The following is a 15,102-nucleotide window of genomic DNA, read 5'->3' as shown; positions in this document are numbered from 1 at the left end:
TTTTGTGGTTGTTGTTTTTTTTCTTCTTCTTTAAATTGAGTAGTAAAAACATAAATAATCTCGTGAACAACTTCCATTATATTTTATTGGTTACAATAGTGCACATAATACTGAACGGTCAGTGTGTACCTTACAATCCACAACAGAGTGGGTCTTTGTTTTACTTTGTTTCTTATACGATTAAGTGACTCAGTGCTCCTATAGGCCCATTACTGCAGTACCTCAAATGGATCGTAAACCATGGAAGACATGACCTGTGTCCAATACACACGGACGAAATGAAATACTCACACAGTAAAAGGACGAATACATAAACATATGTAGATATGACTCAGCACACGTGTGTGTGTGTGTGTGTGTGTGTGTGTGTGTGTGTGTGCTCGCGTGAAAGAAAAGGAAAGAGACCCTCAGGTGTGGCGCAGCGGATTTATGGTGTTTTTATTGGCTGTTTTCGATGACGACGCCCATGGGTCGCACCATCGTCACCCGGTGGTCACGGGCCCATTCTAGGCAAGATCAGGCTTTGTTTGCCCAGGTTTGGGGGTTGCCACGACGATTGCGACAACGTTTGCTATTGGATGACCTCTGGATACGTCTGGGCCACCCAGACAACTCTCTGCATAATTCAGCTGTAATGTAAACAAAGGGGGGAAAAGGGTTATTTATTTGTATGCATATTTTCATGGACTGTAAGATCACTGTTCCTTTATACAGACAGGTGACAAATGAAAGGCGAAACCTGAGCCCTGCAGTGGAGGGATCCTGTGGCTCTGACCTGCTGTGGTGTGGTTCATACCTGCTGTCATTTTTATCATTCTTCATCTATTAAACAAAAGATCCAAGTTTAATTTTAATAAAATAAAAGTGAGCGTTACAGCATCAGCAAATATATTATTATTATTATTATTATTGGCGATTTATTTGGTTTTTACCCTCAAAATCAAGCTGATGAATGTACCAACTTGTTAAACTGCACTCTTTGGCATCATCAACTGAGGGAACAAATTATATTTTTTTGGTTATTTGTTTTAGAGAATCACTGCCAAGGAGCAATGAAGCTGCTCCAGTGTTGTCTTTTCCTTTAATTTGTCACCTGTGTATACATTAAGACTAATTCACCTTTCAGATACTCATCCTCACGGCACACTGTCCTCACACAGATCTCTTTGTTGATCACATAAACACGAGGGAGGCTGCGAGAGCACCGGGGTAAAACATGAACATTATGAGGATGGATATACTGATACAGGCTGACAGGGTAACTGTGTTCAGTAATGAAAGTCTTGTGAGCTCAATACTGTTACACAAATATTGTACTAATAATTAAGGACGCTATTTGTAGTACTTTATACTTCTAGCTGTGTCTGTTAACATATCATTTAAGTAGTCTTCAGTAGTAGTTTTCCAGGCTTCTTGAAGGACATTCAAAGCTCTTTACTACTTGTACTGATGCAAAGATGAAGCTGTCATTTTCAGGGAATACCTCTTTGGGAATCACCCTGTCGGTGCAAAAATACTATTTTATGCCCGTCAAACGATGTTATCTTTGGCATAGATTAAATTACAGAAATGGCAACAAATTATGTGTTTTCGTGACAGGCTGCTGGTAACAAAGTGACTAAAGATGCAATTTAAAGCTGCTTTGCTGAGCTGTCTGTTATGTTTAGACACAATAGTGGTTCATCCCTTGAGTCAGGTGCCTTTTTATGATTGAATGACTCATGGGTCGGCGTTAAGTGGCTTAACAACCAAAAAATAAAAGTCCTCTAAAAATGATCAGGTGCGAGGACTGGACTGAAAATGTGTGAAAAACAGCCAAAATGTCCAAAGAAAAGCCTGGAGAACTGTTGCTCAAGACCATTTCCTTGTTTTCTTTCACCACCTGTCGTTAAAACACTGAAGAAAAAGTAAAACCTTTACTGCTCAGTTTTTAAAAATAAGTAAGTCCTTTTTCTGGAAAAAAGACTAATTAAAAGTGTGTTGTAGAGGATTTGCAGATCACCTGTAGAGACAAAGACTACCAATACATCTCTTGATGGGCTTGTGAACTGAGTACATCCTGGTGCAAGGATACGTCTCCTCCCTACATTCTGCAGAGTGATAACAGCGGAGACACATGTCATGTTGATATTGTGTAAATCACAAAAGTCCTAAAAGTGGAGATACTCACCGGTTGGTATGGCGTTCCCAGGTGCTTCTAGAAGTGAGGAAAGAAAAGAAAAAGAATAAATGAGAAAAACTCAAAGAGTAGCAGACGTCTGTCATCATTATCAAAAGTAAAAGGGCTTTACCAGTTGGCTGAGTTTGGGCTATAACCGTGAGTGCTGTGGAACAGAAACCGCATGAGGGGAGAGGTTTGCAGCATAAAAGCAAACACACAGCGACTCAACCATAATTAAACAAGTTGATTTGTGTGTCCTGTTTGGTAACGTTACCCTGGAAACTGCAGAGGAGCAGGACCACTGGGAGGCTGCCCATTCCTTCAGCTTGTAAGGGGTGAACTTTACGAGCTGCAGGAAACCGAAGAGGAAAAGAGTCGGGATGATTTCACAGAGTGGAACTGCTCAATATCCTCACTATGATTTTTTTTTCTAATTCCTTAACTGTTTATGTTTCCTTTAATCCCATTACATAAATGCTAACAACATTTCAGCTCAGGGTAATGTTTTCCTTAGAGTTTTGCATCAGCTGAAAACACAGATGTGTAGCACAGTGTCGCACAAGAGCCTCTGATGTCATTTTTCCTACATTTATTTATTCTAGTATTTATTGGACTCCTTGTAAACAGATAAGTGATGCCTGATTTCCTTCCTCCTTCCCCCCCCCCTTCCCTCTCTCATCTCCCGCCCTGCACCATTCCTCTCCTGATGTGTCACAGTAACTTTGGAGTCCAAGATGTGAGTTCTCGCAAAAGAATGTGTTTTTTGTGTGTGGCCTATTTGAGGACCCCTCCACCCCTCCTCTGTTACGCTCTCACATTCTTTCCCAGCTTTATTTTCAGAGAACATATCGCCGCTTTCCAACTGTACAATCATCGCCAGCCAATCTGAACTCGATGGTGGTTTTTTTTTTTCCACATCTTGTCCTTTCAGCAGCGATACATCCCAGAGTCACACATTTGCAATCACTCAGTTGAAAACACTGCATTTTTCTGCTTTAGCTGCTTGTTTGTCTCTGTTGGCTCGTTTGTGAGAGTTTTTTCACTCTTTATGTCTGCTGAACTTCGCATGCAATCAACCCTTCACTCGTCTACAAAGCCTTTTTGACTAAGTTAGTTAACTAGTCAGGCATTCTCCTCCTAACTTGTGTTTACATCTAATCAGAAGGATGTATCACCCAGTTAATGTCTTTGGCTGTGAGTTATCCTGAGTCTGCAGATGTTCTTCTGTGTAATTCCTACAGAATGTGTACAAATCAGGTGGAAAAAGAAACATAACTTGTACTCACAACTTTTGCTGTCGTCCACAACTGCTTTAGTTTTATGAATCTTTTGTCTTCTCTTCTTTTCCCCTCCTTCCCTCTCCTGCACCCTCCTTCTCCTCCTCTGCTTCCTCCTCCCTCTCCTCTTCCCCCTGTCCTCCTTCCCCTGGCACTTTTCATGCTTTTTGCTATTTTCATGTCTCGATTTGATAAAATCTTCTGCCTTTGTCGTCATATCTGATGGTTAGTATCCAATTATATTGCTGTGATAACACGCTATACTCACTTTACTTTGTAAAGGTAAACAGTCTACTGGACTGTATTATTCTCAAATCTAAAGGTGGGTCTTTATGACTGTTAGGATGCAGAGTAAGTTCAGGGGGCCTCCATGTGATGGATAAGAACTAAAGCTACCTGAACCTTTGCACAGTAGTGCATCTTTATATATTTTTACTTCCCCGTGTTTCACTGTTTCATCAGCATACATCAGCAGTTATGCTTCTCTGAATAAAGGTAGATTGAGCACAGGAGTTACAGACACGCTCAACAGCTCATTTTCTTTGTATTTGCTTGAAAAAGCACACACAAAGATAAAAGAGATAGAAAAAGCTTTAATTTAATATTTCCTCTTGTATTCCTGTGACAAATGAGAAGGCTGTAAACATGAGCCATTTATTTCCTGGCATATGTTTGTAGTTATTTCACAAATTAACAGTCAAGAATGAGCTCCAAATCTGACTTTTGCAATACTTGGTACAGCCAGCAGATGGAGCAATGCACATAAGAAAGTGGTGCCTCCCATTAACAGACAATCGTCTTGACGCATGCTCAATCATTCAGGTAAGGATGCTCTCGTGGCCATTGATCAATGGTGAATGATCAATCATCGTGACAATTTGCATATTAATGATCATGATTATGATAAACAACATGAAGGCATGAATCCCTCCTGTCTTATATCAATGGTATTAATAGTGTTGGAAATATTTTCTTGGTACACTGTGGGTTCCTTAGTACCAAGCGCAAGCACAGCCTAACTGAGTGTTGTTGTTGTTGTTGTTGATCATCTCCATGCCTTTATGACCACATCACAGAATGTCACAAAGCTCAGATCATTTCAAACTGTCTTCATTGAGGCAGTTCTGCTTGCAAAAGGAGTTCCAACCCAATACTAGCAAGATGTAGAAAACAATTAACTTAATTAAAGTTATATGAGAAATGGATCATGTTATGACCTTTATTTAATTTATTGCCTGAAGTTAAAGGCGATCGACCTTGTCTGTATTTACAGATTACACAGGTAAGAATTAATCATGAATGCTCTCAAGAAAATAACAACATGTAGCTCCAAAGATGGTTTCTCATCCCCGATAAGCCCAAAGTACTTACACTCTGTCATCAGCTCACGCAGCTCGCTGTTTGTTCTCTTTCGAAACAAAGAGATGCATCACAATTGCTTGGAAGACCACAAGTTAGACAGGGAGTGGACATTTTTTATTACTGTATATAAACTTGTCATCTGTGGACTACAGTTCATTACATACCTAAGCTATCGTTCAGAGTTGTCTTATCCGTGTAGATGAAGGCCACTGTTCCAGACCCTTTGTCTCATTGTGTTGAAAGCTTTCTTTCATTGTGACCTTTATAGCAGCTTTGGTGAAACTTGACTCTTCTTTGGCTTCTACGAAGTTGACCAATATAAATATTGCTACGCATACTCTTGAAGCTACAAAGTCTTACTGGCTCTCACCATGTGGTGGGCCAAGTCAGCTCAATAGGGACACACTCATCATCTCCCTTGACATATTGGGGCTACACGGACTCCAGGTTGAGCCTGCGGGATGCCCCTAACAAGGTCGACAGGGTGAGGATGATGACAGCTTGACAGATAGAGGCAGTGTAAGCAAAAGAGACGAGGAGAGGAGCCAATAAGCACGATCAGTCCTGCGAACGTATCCAACTGCCCCTCGGTCTACACTTCTGTAGCAGGAGCTACAAAGTAAAGCTAAAATGAAGACAAAAAAGAGGATTAAAGGGGTCAGGTGCTGAGCAAGAAGGACCAGCAATGGTTAAGGCAAAACATGCCTGACTGTAAACACATGATAAAAACTCTAGTTGTTTATTAGTTGTATGGCATTGCATGAGGCATGCCGGCAATGCAATACATACCCTCTCTCCTCTCTTTCACCCCAACATGCTTCACCTTCGCTCTTCGTCTCACTTACAGTCTCTGGATTTCAACCAGCTGATAGATTTTTGTTTTTTTCTAGTACTGCTGTGTTTCCTGTGCACGAAAACCAGCAGCGCAGCACACTTAAGCACTTCGTTTTCTAAACTAGATCCAGTGTGGCTCATTGATGCTTCTCGCTGTTCAAAACTGATAATCTCAGGTTCTCCCAGTCAGCCAGAATCACCTCTGCCAGTCCTGTTTAAGTAATTAAACCTGCTGAGCTGTAAGATGCTGCCAGGTGGGAGAAAAAGTTGCAGTGGAAATATTAGGCCATGATGGGCAGAGGGTTTGGCTTCCAAGTTGGGGTACATTTCGTTCATTTGGCTATATGAACATTTAATTTGGTCAATTAATCTGGCTCTTATATCGCCGTGCATTTTTGCAGACCTCATTCTGGTGACAGGTGAAAACCTTCATCAGATATCTGTCTAAATATCTGTTACATAGTGTGGAGTTTTCAGGCTGGTTTTCTCTGTGCCCTCTGTCTCACCTTTGTAAAAAATGCACTTTTAAAAACACTAATGCATGTCCTCTCAGAGTCAGAAAGAAGGCAAACGCTGTATAATGTAAAGGATGAAAAATAAGCAGGTAGCTTGAAGGCAGCGAATGTGATGATGTAGACCTTTACAGAGTTTAAACTTTCCAGCTAAAGTGTGCTTCATGCAATATTGGTAACACGCAATCTCAATGGCGCTGACATCTAAATACTAGCTTCTTTGGTTTCTGGACGTGGGAGTGTGTCTTTCAACTTGACAAATGTTCAAAGGTCTGTCATGACATGTGACTTGGAAGTACATACGTGAGTTAAAATAAACTAAGCTGCATCTCCAGCTTGGTTCAGCAATTCAGCAGTAGTCCACATGTGTAGCTGTCCTTGTTTCTCCTGTTTTCATCATCCCCGCTATCTGTCCTTCTGAACCTCCAATAGATTTGCACCTCGATCAGCATCTTTGTGTTGGCACTCGATTGTCTCAGCAGTCTGCACCATGTGTTTCCATTTGTCAGGCTGAGGTCCTCCTTTAACGCCCAATCTGAGTGTCACATGAGCTTTGGTTCCCAGAAACCAGTAAATCCCAAACCACCATTGCTAAAGGAGATAACAAATGTTTTCACGTAAACATTTGGTATTGTGTGACACAGCTGATACGCGGCCGTGATCCGAGATTAAAAAAAGAAGTAAGTAGAGTGAGGGAATGACAGCCGTCAAGTGTGAAGAAAACAGATCTGACTGTAATTGCAAAGATGAAAGGGAAAGACCAGGTCCAAGTGGCACGGCAGAAGAAAGGGAAAAGTAATCTGCACAAGGGCCAGAGATAAAACGAGATGAGGGTAAATGGGCAAGATGGGTCAAAGTGTTCCATCAGATTGTGCTGCTACAGGCCTGTGGGCGCCAAGGCAGCCTGACTTTTGTGTTTGGAAGGCTGTGAAGTGCAGATAGTCAGAGGGAGGTGATGATTTGCATGGTTTGTAAATAGATGGCCCAGAAGTCTATTTATAAATCCATCTGGAGTGGTCCTTAGCAGGGGTTAGCGCAGGCCCCACCAGCATGCACACACTCACGCACAGCGCATTAGCAGCTCGCTACCAGCAGGGATCCAGTCCAAATGGTACATTTGCTCCACATTAAATAGTCCTTGCACCATTTAATATCTAGCAGGGTGAGGACTGCGTCGTGTTTTTTCTTACATACTACTGGACAGTTAACATCACAGCATGACTGAGTGACGGCAAATGTGAACAAAGGCGCCATCAGCAATTCCGTGAAATCCATTTCGGAGAGTTCTGTATGCAGGCTTGCAGGTGATCTTTCAACAAGTAATTATTCTCTCTGACAGATACAGGACAGCTCTCTCCTGAATCCATACTGAGGCCAACTAGCCACTTGCAGATTTCCCATGAGGTGTGTTTCATTGTCAGTACATCACCTACAGTGGGCATCACTGAGAACAGCATGAAGGGGTTATTTTAGCCCTAAAATCCTTTTCTCTCCTAGTATAGGTGCCATGCCTGTGATTTTCATCACTCCAGCACGAAAGAAGATCATGCTGGTATCGCTGTCAGACTGTATTGTTAGTCCAATTTTAGATGTGCTCCTGCTGTTCTGCTGCACCTGTTGCTTCAACACCACATCCAAGATGTCATAATTTCCATAGATGTGCTTGTCTACGTGCTGTATGCAATGCTGTCTAAACAGAATAAAGTCTAGGGTGCTTTGTAGTGTCTTCAAATGTAGCTTTTATCTGAACCATCATCATCTGCAAATCCTCTTTATTGTCAGCCTGACTTGCTACTTATATAACACATGCAACACCACTGATTTATTTTGCATAAACCAACATTCCAACACAAGTCTTTAATAGCATTATAATACAGCTTTTTGTTCAGACATCACACTTTTCTTGTATTATTTTCACACAAACACACATATTTACAAACGTTCACAAACAGAAATATGTACAATGAAGTTGCACTTTGAGTATTAAGGGTACTTATAAAAATATGAAAACGCTTAAACAGTTTCATAAAGACAAAGTTTATCTCTCCCCCCTTCCTTCCCTGAGAAGCTCTTCTTCTACCCCCCCTCTCTCCCTCATTTTTCTGGCTTCCTTCTCCGCCTCCTCTGCTTTCCTCTTCTCCTCTCTCTCTGTCTCCATCAGCCACGGCCCTCCCAGATAGCTCAGGATCTCCTCTGGAGTCCCTCTGTGTTTGGGCTCAGGGTGGAGTAGCTCCTTCAACAGAGTCATCACTAATGGGCTGAGGCCCTCAAACTGTGAAGGAGGAGGATTGTCTCTTTGTTTTCTCTCCATAATAATGTAATCATCAGCGTCCTCCTCACCCCTCCACTCGCCATCTCGCATTTTCTCGTCACGTTTGGCCTCACGGTCAAACCACTCCTTATATTTTCGGTAGCCACGATCATCGTGAGTGCTCTCCTCCCAGGGGAAGCAGCCAGTTAGCAGGCAGTAGACGAGCACACCAAGAGCCCAGCTGTCAATGCAGGGCTCTACTGATATCCAGATGTCTTCTACCTCTTCTTCAGTTCCTTCAGTCCGCCTTCTCTCCATCTCCTTCTCGGCCTCCTTGGCAGGTTCCACCTCAGGCGTGCAGAAAGGCGACTCGTACCAGACAGCTCGAACGGTGGTGCCGATGGCTCGGGCGAGGCCAAAGTCCCCGAGTTTGACCCAGCGACAGGAGCTGTCACAGAGGAAGATGTTCTCAGGTTTGATGTCACGGTGGACAAAGCCCAGAGAGTGGAGGTGTGTAACTGCACCGCTCAGCTGGGACATCACCCTCTGCACGCAGTCCTCATTCACCCCTGCCTGAAACAGACAGACAGTATGATTGAGTGGTGGCCCAATATCAGACAGTTATTATTATTTTTTATATAATATTTTATAAGACAATTAGGCCAAGTGGAGTCTGATAGGAGGACTGTGTTACTGGCACTAAGACAACAAAATCTTAACTGGTTGGTGACGCATTTGGAAATCCCTGTTTAACTTCATGTACTCTCTCTTCATTGAGTGAGAGCGGGCTGTTCTTATTCTTATCAGTGCTTCATTGTGTTATTGGCAGAGACACAAACAGGGAAGTAGGTGAGCTGGAAGCTGTTATCAAGCATGTCTTATGTTTAAACTTTTAGAAATGAGCGCTCAACAAGTACAAACTCCCAAAAGAGTAAAGGAAAATTTGTGGAATAATATGCCAATCTTCATGAATACAGTTAAACACTGTGCATGCTGCTGCACATCTTGTGATGTGATGCAGTTTGTGTGGCTGAGATGAATGTTAAGGTTTAGCTATAGACTCCTGCAGTGATTCATCACACCTGGTCACTGTTCACCTTCAGGGTTTTTGTTAAAGTATCGAATACTGCAGTGTTTTTTAGCTGATATGTCATAGTCTAAGAAGGAGAAGAAACTGAATTCAGGGTAGGTGATGTGAGTGAGGACATGTAGTTATATTATACAATAATATTTGGAGACTACAGCAGGAACACTTAAACAACAATACTGTGATTCTATTGAAAGTAATAAACTGTGTAGGCTGTAATAGCTGTAATAGCTTTTTAGTTCTTTGGATAAAATGACTGGAATATTGGGATTCTGGGGTTTATGAAGCAAAAACATATCAGCTTGTATAACATTTGTATTAAGTTTTGCTGCTGTATATGTTTTCTGTTGTATTAGTAGGGCGTGCATATAGTTTCTTTCATGCCACACGTCAGCCAAACTGACCTCGGACACTATAACACTGTAGAGGTCACCGTATAGACCGGCTTGCTGGGCAAACACATAGTAGGATGGCGTGGAGAAGAAGATGCCCAGGGCTCGTGTCAGAGACGGATGGGTGCAGTAAGATAGGGACAGATTGTATTCACGCAGGAAAGAGGTGAGCGAGGTAGACTGACGAGGGAAGAACTTCAGAGCCATAGGAGTTCCTGATGAGAGTAAACCAAGATGAGATCTAATTAGCTTTAAAATTCCCTTATAAATAATCTCACCACCTGTGAGTGTTGTCCATCACCGACACTGTAAACAAATATAACTTCCCCTTTGGGGAGACCATATTTCACGTCTACACCCCAGTTGCAGCAACTTTATCCGAGAGAATGTAAGAAAGCTCTTCATTAGAGCAACAGAATAAAGAAGGATCTGTTCTCACGTTACTGCAGAGCTGACCCCACAAAAAACATGTGGTTTCTTTACTAGAAGGAAAACTGAGTCTGAGGTGCTCAGGGACACTTTTGCAAATACTTCAGATAGGCAGCGAGTTTAAAAAAAATGGAAAAATGTTTAGTTAAAGAAGCTCCCACTGAACTGAGTCTTGCACTAACCTCTCTTTCTGTGCACAGCCAGCATGACTTTCCCATAGGATCCTTCTCCCAGGAGCTTCACCATCCGAAAGTGTTCAGAAACTTTCAGATTGGGCATGGATTGCGCCGAGAGGAAACATAGCTCGTCGAGTTCCTGAGCTGCTGCAGCCTGGGAACATATGAAAGCACACACACATAAATCCAAATTGATGAAATAAGAGCCGCAGCTTGAGCAGCATGTGTTGATGTTATTGATAGATAACTTCAGAGAATGAAGTCTGAATCTGAGGGAGCACGTTCAGATGCGTTACCTGAACCTCGGGCATGACAAGACCTCGGGACTTCAAACCTCACACATCACATTAGCTGCAATAGTAAAAATCTTTTTTTTTTTTAATTCTATGCAAGTTTATTGGCTTACTATTTAAGTTTAAGATGTTTGTGCCATCCCAGCAAACATTTGGCAGAAAATACTGGAACATGTTGGGGTATATAGACACTCCAGACATCAGGATGTCTTATCAGGATGATCAGAACATTTGGCAGCGTGATTTAGTGTTCATCCCTATTGTTATTCGTTGCTTCATGAAGTCTCACGCATGATGATTTACTTTGAAGTAGATCCGCCACCACATAGCCTATAACACCAGGACGGGTGTGAACAACTAAGACAAGAGCTTAACGCAAAAGATAAAGAGACTCCAGAAGGATAACATATTTTTATTCTTGACCTTCCACATGTTGTGTAACTGTGACGTCCCTGCAAACACCTAGTAGTATTTGCTGTGCTGGTACCAATCAATATTTCTGGTTTGAATTAATATAATAAGCCTGATTACTGTTACAGAAAAACATTTCCAATCACTTACAATCATTCCAAATGGTTGGAAAATTGATTAATTTCAGCTTTGAGTCATTTTTAAGGAAACTGATAGACTTGATGTGCAGCCAATACTGGAAAAAAACAGGTTTTGACCAGCCTGCGAGCACGACGTTGTGCAGATGAGCTGTATTTTAAACAGACTAATGATGGCCCGTTTGAGGACTGATACTGCACAGATTAATGCTGCAGGTGCAACAACAGACTCTGCTCTGCAGCAACTAAAACATTTTATATCACAAGGAGGATCAAACATGACATTTCAGACAGCTTCCACATGCATGAAAGCAAAATGTTGAAATGTTTTTAAGCACATTTCCACGAGTTTAAGCCTCAGTGGGATTTCGTTCCAGGAGCTGTTAACACGAGTTGAAGTTATCGCATTGTCAGATTCTTTTGGTGCTCCTCATTCCACGCGTGCTTAAGTGAAAATGACTATCATTTATTTTATCTAGGTCACAGTTTAGCTGAGTGACTCCTACACATTAATCACACAGAAGCGTCTAAGACACTGGTTGTATGCTGATACTTGCCATGTCCTAAGTCACTAAGGTGATTATTAATTAAAAGCTCTTTGGCACAAAGCAGTAAGTGTTATAATGTCTTAATGTAGCTCATCACTAACTAATTTGAAGTCCATTAGAAGTGTCAAGCATCGGGAGTTGAAAACACCACTTAATGATACAGTCTGAAGCCAAAGAGAAATGCTGTAGTAAAAAGTCATCAGTGTATTCATGCAACGTCTGCATGCCATCCCATCAGCTAGAGGCAAATCATTAAGGCATTACAGAAAACCTGCAAACGGTCTGCATGTGCACGATATTACTGTTTTCTTGACAGTAGTTTTTCCTGCACTCACATGTTGACATTATGAGTTTGATTAAAGTCACAAATATGTATCTGAAAACTAGATGTAAAGGTTTGGATGGACAGGAATAATGTGCAATACTTACTGTCATTTTCTGCTCAGTTGGATGATCTCTACTCAGTTTTCTCTGCTCTTTTCAGCATCTAATCAAAGAGACTTTGAAAACTTGACAGGCTCCTGTTAGGGAGCTGCTGTTCAGGCTGAAGATCTACTGAATGTTTGCAGCTAGACTGATAATCAAAGTGGATATTTTTGCCTTGGCTCCCTTGTTCCATGCAGTAGCACAGCTGACTTTATAAAGGAGGCTTATAGATGTTTACTGGAGACCAGGATATTGGCTGTGTGTTTCTCCCCATGAGACACATGCTTAACTCCCTCCCTCTCTTTTCCTACTCTTGTGCCAAGACTCCCGCTCTCTCCGCCTCTGGCCTGTTATGCTGGCAAATACGCACGAACCAGCTACAAGGCATTTCAAACCTCCTACTCCCCGTGTGCCCCTCTCTACTGCACAGCACTGCTAATATCCCACCTCTTCCAATCTGTCAGTCAGCCTGACCACATTAACCCATCGCTCTCCTGCCTCCCCTCTCCTCAGCTGTCATTCACCTTGTACCCCCTCGTTTTCCTTCCATGTCTCTTTCTCACCCTCTCAGCCTGTCTGAGTCAGTGAAATCCACACACAGTATAGGATTCCTCTTTTAATCAACAGGTATGCTGGAATGATTGGAATAGGCCAACAAGCTGTATCCATGATCCCTGAATCTTACTGGGATTACAGCATATAGTTACAGAGCATTTTATTTTTAAATATTGATGTTCTCTCTTCCTTATCCTTGATATCTGCCACTTTCTGATGGAGGCATTTAAAATTGATCAAAATTAAAATCGACTAAAATATAATCATCACATCCATAAATGAAGGTTTTCATTGGTCATCATAATTCCTCTTCTTGTTACACAATGCTATCTGACTTACTCTCTTTTCAAGCACATATTAATCATCAGACTCATATTAAGAAGATCTGAGACCTTGCGTTAAAAGAAAAACATAAAACTTAATTCTGCACTTGATCTAAATGCCAGCTTTATTTCCTACACCAGCTGTAGGTCAGGCCTTTCCTCCAGCTCCCATAGCTTCAACACCCTCCTCCTCTTTCGGTCTGCTCAGATAGATTTCCCCTGGTACTACATACTACAGACATATTCTTGCCACTGGATTGTTGGCTGTGCATTATGTAACACAAACACTGGCTGCTATCACAACGGGCCAGTCCCTTCTCAGGTTACTAACACCACTGCTTGTGTTCAGCTGGTCATCACCGACGGGCTGCATGTTTGTGCATGTACCACAAGGCTCTTTGGCCTCTGCTGTGACAACCAACTTGCCCACTCCACCAACAAAACTCTTACTGCTCTCATTTTGATGCCAAGATGCATTCAGTTTCATTCACAAATACTGTGTGTAAGGCATGCATGTACAAAATGCAAACAGATTGCCCACTTTGTTGCTGATGATGTTTCACACAAACTTTCACCTTTGCTTTACTGGCACATTACATAATATACAGTAGATAGATATATATACACAAAGTGGGCCCTATTTGTCCAGGTTCCATGTTCTTTGAGGGAATGTTCTGTGCTTATTATACGGGGGGGGCGCATTAAAGAAAAATCCTGAACCTTTGACCCCTGCAGTGCTGGAGTTATGCTCTGGTTGGGATCTTTTCTGGCACGGGTTAGTCTTCTTGTCTCCCACAGGAATGGGTGAGTGCAAATTAGTACAAATAGTCCAGCGTCACCTTCATCCTGCAATGACACATTTCCATGCTAATGAAAGCAGTCTCTTTCAGGATGTCACTGCCCTTATCCACTGGGGTTTGATAAGTATGATAATGATGGTAATCACATCATCTTAACCAAATCATTTATGTCAGGCTTCAGAAACAGAAATAGTGCACAGTCACCTCACAACACAGCCTGACTTTCTTATATGCATTTTGAAATAAAAGAATCCTGTTACAACTTGGTATGTTTGTGTTTCCTTATTATTTTATTTTTTCATCTATGGGTACGACATTTTGTCCTTATTTCCTGTTTCACTGATAAAAGTTCATATTAAATATGGCTAAATGTTTCTACATGAGCCAAAGGTTGCACTAAAGGTTTGGGTTATGACATTTTTTTCTATTGCTGAATCTCTGTGATGTCACAGTGATGTCTTAATATGGGCACGGGACTGTTGTGGCAGCCAGACAAAATAAGGTTAGTTTAACGACAAGCTAAAGCTGCTTGTTTCAGGCAGCGGATGAAAATGAGGTGTTTCACCAAGATTGAGTATGCAAAACCATGCAAAGCGACTCTGATACAGTCTAAACAAAGAGGAAAAACCTCTCACCTCTGAGACAACTGGAGCAATATTTGATGGGTTTATCTCAGTAACACAGTCTTCTCACGACAAGAAGGTCCTGTGTTTGAGACTCCAGCTAACAGAGATGGGGGTTTTTTTTTAATCTGTTTGCATGTTCTCCCTCTGTGCGTTTCTCCCACAGTCCAAAGACCTGTTAGCAAGCATGCCAAGTTAACTGATGATGCTAAATTGGCCATAGATGTCAATGTGAGTGTGAATCGTTGTGTCTCTTTCTCTCTCTCTAACCTCGCTCTAGTTCATAATAAAATGAAAGTGCCTAAAAAATGAATCACTTCAGTTAGTCTTGAGTTGATGCAGTATCTTTTAGTCAGTTTGTCTTGTGGCAAAGTAATAGTCAGGTACTGAGCAGCCGATAAGCAATGTATTACAAGTACAGTTTTCAAAGAAACTGGTTTGCCATCTCCTCACTCATCGGCAAAACAGGAATGAATAAATAAATGGAAGCAACTGCATTTACTGA

General features: G+C 41.7%; 2 protein-coding genes across 2 annotated transcripts; both read right to left on the bottom strand.

The window, feature by feature from the left end:
- Positions 1-67: 67 nt before the first annotated feature.
- mfap5 (microfibril associated protein 5) lies at positions 68-3,552 on the bottom strand. The gene is made up of 7 exons (XM_085471570.1): positions 3,448-3,552; positions 2,436-2,510; positions 2,292-2,324; positions 2,171-2,197; positions 2,003-2,090; positions 1,120-1,193; positions 68-629 (listed from the first exon to the last, which is right to left on the bottom strand). The coding sequence occupies exons 2-7, from the start codon at positions 2,476-2,478 to the stop codon at positions 517-519; spliced, it is 378 nt and encodes a 125-aa protein (XP_085327696.1). The 5' UTR covers positions 2,479-2,510; positions 3,448-3,552; the 3' UTR covers positions 68-516.
- A 4,367-nt stretch (positions 3,553-7,919) lies between these two features.
- Positions 7,920-12,636, bottom strand: sbk3 (SH3 domain binding kinase family, member 3). The gene is made up of 4 exons (XM_085471567.1): positions 12,300-12,636; positions 10,488-10,635; positions 9,889-10,091; positions 7,920-8,970 (listed from the first exon to the last, which is right to left on the bottom strand). Exons 1-4 carry the CDS (start codon positions 12,303-12,305, stop codon positions 8,185-8,187), a joined length of 1,143 nt encoding a protein of 380 aa, XP_085327693.1. The 5' UTR covers positions 12,306-12,636; the 3' UTR covers positions 7,920-8,184.
- Between the last annotated feature and the right edge of the window lie 2,466 nt (positions 12,637-15,102).

This window comes from Copadichromis virginalis, linkage group LG11, assembly GCF_057382275.1.
Source record: "Copadichromis virginalis isolate Kocher_CV1m ecotype Utaka linkage group LG11, C_Virginalis_male_GT1.1, whole genome shotgun sequence".
NCBI classification, from domain to species: domain Eukaryota; kingdom Metazoa; phylum Chordata; class Actinopteri; order Cichliformes; family Cichlidae; genus Copadichromis; species Copadichromis virginalis.
The sequence above is the reverse complement of the archived record's forward strand: the minus strand, read 5'-3'. Positions and strand labels throughout refer to the sequence as shown.